At 42.7% G+C, this 5713-nt stretch overlaps 1 protein-coding gene across 1 annotated transcript; it reads right to left on the reverse strand.

Annotated features, from left to right (window-relative positions):
• Positions 1-1581: 1581 nt before the first annotated feature.
• Positions 1582-4252, reverse strand: LOC112681348. Its single transcript, XM_025551613.1, has 6 exons — positions 3331-4252; positions 2953-3275; positions 2722-2854; positions 2357-2638; positions 1974-2288; positions 1582-1748 (listed from the first exon to the last, which is right to left on the reverse strand). Exons 1-6 carry the CDS (start codon positions 4226-4228, stop codon positions 1582-1584), a joined length of 2118 nt encoding a protein of 705 aa, XP_025407398.1. The 5' UTR covers positions 4229-4252.
• Positions 4253-5713: the final 1461 nt, after the last annotated feature.

Raw genomic sequence — 5713 nt, forward strand, 5'->3', positions numbered from 1 at the left:
TTTTTTTTTTTTTTTTTTTTTTTTTTCCATATTCATTATGATAAGTCGACTCGTGGACACGTCGCACGAGGAAGGTGATCTATATATATATATAATATAGGCCGATCTAATATATATATATATATGTATGTACTCTGGGATAAGACGAGTCGAGCTTTCGGTATAAGGATACAGTGAGAACTATTGTTCTACCTTAGAGGTTACCCATTAAATTAATAAATATATAGAATGAAAAACAGTTTGTATATATGATAAGAAAATATGTTTATTTCGAAAATTCAACATTAAAGGCACGACATAGTTTCCCTTTGTATATCAGCTGTAGATGGTCTTCCACCGACCGCTGATTGTACGATGTGATCTCATCCGCACTCATCTTGATCATCTTGGGCAGGAATACATCAATATGACCAATATCGCCATCCTCGAGCGTGCACACAACCGCGGGTCCGAATTTTGTAGCAACCTCCGCAAATTTTACTATATGGTACTTCTCGCCCATGACGAGTTCACTCATGGATACGGTTCTCGTACTGCATTTTTTATTTAGAGCATTCAATAACGAGTCCATAGCCTATAATGAACATGATAAAATTATGAGTATATGAATTTCACACATAAATAATATATTATAATAAATATTAAATATATATAATTATATATTATTTATATATTATTATATATATTATGTCCGATTAGTTATCTATCAATATTTTATGATAACTCACTGTGTGAAACAAACGTCTGTCTTTAGCGGTGCGGACTGGTGTCGTGAGGCTGATGTCGGTGCTGGTGATGATATCGTCGGTACTGGTAGCTGGTGTTGGCAGCGGTAGTATACTTCAGGGATACGTTGTAGAGTGTGGTAAGAGAGTAGAGAACTGTTCAGTGAAGACGATTACTGCACACTGTTGTCGAACACATTGATACCATGGGTATTTAAGCTCGAGAAAATGTGCACCTCTTCTATTTCAGTACGTCGATTTTCACTAGTAATGTCATCAATTCTTTCCATAGTTTACTTAAGTATCGTCTAATAACTTCGATCTCGTCTCATTAAATCAGAGTCATCAGACGATACTTAATTTCGTTTGCGAAAACATTAATTATATTTTTATGACAAAAATAATGTAACTCATATTCATATCTACTCGATATATTATAGTGTGTGTATATGTATGTGTGTGTGTGTGTGTGTATGTGCCTGTGGTAAACAACTCATTAGAAACAATATTGACGAGGAAAAAGTGAAATTTGTTATTTACATGCAATTTATTTTTAAAGTATTATTACATAAGTGACATTTCTATAACACCTTGTTGTTATTAGATATATATGAGTTCTCTTTCAACCGAAAGTGATTAGGAAAAGACAATTTCCATTACATATTTAACGTATACATTTCATAGCTAGTAGATGGGGATAAATATATAGAATGAAAAACAGTTTGTATATATGATAAGAAAATATGTTTATTCAACTCATTAGAAACAATATTGACGAGGGGGGAAAAAGTGAAATTTGTTATTTACATACAATTTATTTTGAAAGCATTATCACATAAGTCTATAAAATACAATATCACTCGCGTAGCGCGTAATGACCGTACGCGCGCGTTCGTACTCGATCATCGCAAACAACACGTTTATCGTCGAAACGATTAAGAGTCATTTTCATGGTCTTAATCGTTTTAACACAGTGTTTGAACGATCGGATTGACGCATTTTCTCTATACGGTGTGTACGGTGTATACGGAGGAAGTGGTGTCGGGAAAAACGTTACGCCGGCAATGTTGGCGGCGGTGGCGGCGGCGGCATTCCCGTGTATCGTTTCGACGACCGATCGGGCCATCAGACGTGCACGACGTTTCATCTCCACGTCCTTCCACCCATCGTCGTCCCCGAAATCACCGTCGTCAAAATCGTCATCGTTAGTACCGAGCTCCTCGCTTTCGTCACCGTCACCGGTGCTCTCGTCCTCGAACAGACAGCGCTTGTGGTCTTCGAACGTCATGTGATTGCGAACCACATGCCCACGAATACCCTTGGCCACGAGTTTCTCATCCCCATCGATTTTGTACGCGTAAGATTTCGCGCGGAGTGCAATGAACTCGTACATAGTACGCCCGGCCGTTTCATCCTTGAACAACCCCGGTATTTTCTTACGCGTACCGACGTAGCAGGCATGTGTGACGGGGAGATTCGAGGTGTCCATCCGTTCGAGGAGCGTGGGGTTGTCCACCAGGTCCTTGTAGAAATCGTCCGTGTTCACTCGATACACCAGGGAATCTGGTTATAAATCACGTTATACGTTAGATATATGAGTGCGAATAATATTTATTATATCGAAAACTGACCTGTATCCATATACATCAGTCTAATCGAGTCGTTATAATGCCGCCGCATCACATTGTAATGATAGTCGTACATTAACTCCTTGCTTATTTCCAGGACGGCGAATCCTATATAAATAGGTTTGGAGAAATGTACGTCGCTCTTTTGCAATGATACGGCTGCCAGATTCTCATTGTACGAGGTTACGTGTTTGAACGTGGGCCTGTTGATTAGTTTCCGCATTCGACGTGGACACGAAACCAATTCCATGGAAATACGATTTCGAACGCATTCCATAGTTTTCCCTGCAAAGTCGAATAATAATAATAATAATAATAACATTATGTAGCACGATTAATGATTTTGGCGAGCTGTCTGAAATATTTACCGAACACCGCGTTATTGAGTAGTTTGAAAAAATCACGTTCGAATTCATTGCCGGCCTTCTTTCTCATCTCGGTATTTAAATTTATATATTTAGCAAGCCAAGCTGACTGTTGGAATTCCAACACCCTGTGAACCTATAATTTATCGAGTTAATATGTATATAGACAGCACACTTTTCACGTGATTTGATTCCGGTGAAAATATGTATTATAAATATATATATATATATTACTTTTTCCACTATCAGTCCATTAGCAATGGCTTGCTTTAAATTTCGATAGTGCACAATATATCGCTCTTTTCGTTCCAACGTGGCAAGTAATTTATTAACTTTCGAGCCCGGTGGTATGGCATTCCGGGGTAAGAAGGGCAGATCGTTGTGCGCGTCATGTAGGCTGTCTGGGTAAGCGATATCGACCTCGTAGATACGCCCAACGTCGGATTTTTCAGTCGTACCGTCCAGCAACTCCAGGGAGCGATTCAAATCCCCCTCGTACCACTTGAATCCCCCGTAGGGCATGTATTCTCCCATGGCGTACCCGTACAAGTTGTTACCTGTAACGATTCAAAATTAGTAATATAAGTAATTGAATAAATGACGTATATTTACAGTCCTGATAGACGAGCCATGACGGAGGCTTCGTGGCATCGTACCTCGGCGTTTTCGGGTTGTTGGCCCGACAGTATCGCTCACTTGCCTGAACCAACCCCCCTCTGATACCTTGTTCCACGAATAACACCATATCGTAATCCGTTAGTAATTCCAGTGAAACGCCCGTATACCTTAGCATAGCGTCGAACGTAAACCCCGGTGCCGTATAATAATACACGGGGTCGAGGTTGTACGTGGACATGCAGAGGTCTCGGAAGTTCTCCATCACGTCGGTCAGAAGTAGAACGTCCACCTTTAGGTATAGGTCGCTGTAGTCGCCGAGGGAAGCGCAGTTGAAATGGTTCCACACCTCAGTCGCGTGCACGTAGTCCTCATCACTAACGTGCCTCTCGTTCAACACGCTGTAGAACTCACGTTTCGGTGGCATGACGGTCTCCTCGAGTCTCGACCATTTGTCGGAATACTCGTACGGAAACACACCCTTTCGCGTGACTAGAGGCATGTCGGCGGGCTGGAACTCTTTGGCTGTCTCCCGGAACTTATCAAAGTCACCGGGCTTCGTAAGGAGGTTCCCGGCCAACTCGGCAAGGCTCGAGGCCATAAATCGATACGAATCCAAGAACCTCACGCTAAAATCGGATGTGACGCGTTTAGAGAACGAGATATAGTTCTCCTCAGTGTTGGGGATCACCGTTATCGACTCCTTATCGTAACCGAGTTCGGTTACGATAAAGTGCGCGTCATATTTTGACAGGTTGTGAAGGAAGCACGGTACAAACTTGGGTGTAACGAGTTTGAGGTTGCACGGCGCGCATAGCGTATGCCTCAACCGTCCCGACAGATGGCAGTGGTCGGCGACTTTGCACACGGCCTCGGTGAACGCTAACTTACACATATCGCACACACTTTTCGCGTTATGCACACGTATCTCGTCCACACTCATCGAAATCGGCACATTAGTCGCCTTCAGTAGGCCATCCAACTTGGCAGCGAGCGCAGTCACACTGGCGACAAAGTGTTTGGCCACCTCGTTACGCGAATCCGACCCGCGATAAACGACAGGCACCCGCGGTATTTCGTATTTATCCATCAATTCTACGGACACGTCTACCGACGTCTTGACAAAGTATCCGTAGCTCATTGGATGATGTACATGTATCCCGTCAGTACTCGCTCCCACCCGCTCCGCCTGTTTTTCGAGCAGAGCTTCAAAATCAGCGTATATCACAAACGGATGACGCTGCATTTTGGCCCACCCGTTAAACCTAAGCACTTCCCCCTCCTCCGGCATAACTGGTAATATTGGTTTATTCAGTCCGCATAGCCTCGTGTGTTGTTGGAGAGCCTCATTACCGCACAATTTATTTTTTTTGACCCGCTCATCGAATGAGGTGAAACATCTCTTGCATATAAAAAGCCTATTTTCATGAGAGGTTTTTTGGCTTCGCACCAGCCGTGAAAAATTAGAAATGTAGGTATAGTGCATCCGTTCCGAGCCTTCAATCACGAGAAGGTCGAAATGTTCCGCTTTATCGTTCTCGACAACTCTGATCGGGTACACTACGCTCGTCTTACCTACTTTCCTCCCCTCACCATCCTTCCCCTCCTTACCATCCTTACCCACCTTTCGCTCCTTACCGGGTTTCAACCCATACACGTTTACCGACAACCCCTTATTCCTTCGTTCGAATATATGGATTTCTGAAACAGGTGTCGGTGTGGATAGTTCGGAAAAATCGTACCGATGCTCTTCATTATAGTAATTTTGACCTACACGATTATGGTTGCCTACCGGAACGTGTTTAGCCAGAATAGCCCACTTGAAACAATAATCGTCAATATTCATCGGATTAATGACGGCTTTTTTCCGCGTGATGTTTTCCGGAAGTGGTATATACGAAGACCCTCCAAGAGGAGTATGTTCATAGACACCTAACAGTAAGCCATCGATACTGGATAGGGCAAAGCCCGACCCCTTTTTAATATACCTATCTTCCTCCGACATGAGTATCGCAAAGTCCTCATCAACCATAGTACTCACGTCACTGTGGATGTACGCCTCTCTCGACACGGTTTTAAAAGCTCTATCTTCAGCTGGTAATTCCCTATGCACATATACGGCCTCCAACTTCAGATTATATTTAATAGGGTTAACACGCACACAATAATTGATTTTTTCAATCAACTCGATTTTTATCGAGTCTAAAAACGCTGGATAACTCATACAGTTCTCGGTATTCCCCCTATAATACCATACAACGGTCCTATCAAGCGAAGAGTCGAGTTGGAAAAAACCCGGCGTATTAACCATACCTATGCGGGCTTTTTTCAACTTTACAATGTTACGCGCTGAGTTGGTTTTAGTACGTTTAACTGACGG

This window comes from Sipha flava, unplaced genomic scaffold (genome assembly GCF_003268045.1).
Source record: "Sipha flava isolate LNK unplaced genomic scaffold, YSA_version1 19022_pilon_pilon, whole genome shotgun sequence".
Taxonomy (NCBI): domain Eukaryota; kingdom Metazoa; phylum Arthropoda; class Insecta; order Hemiptera; family Aphididae; genus Sipha; species Sipha flava.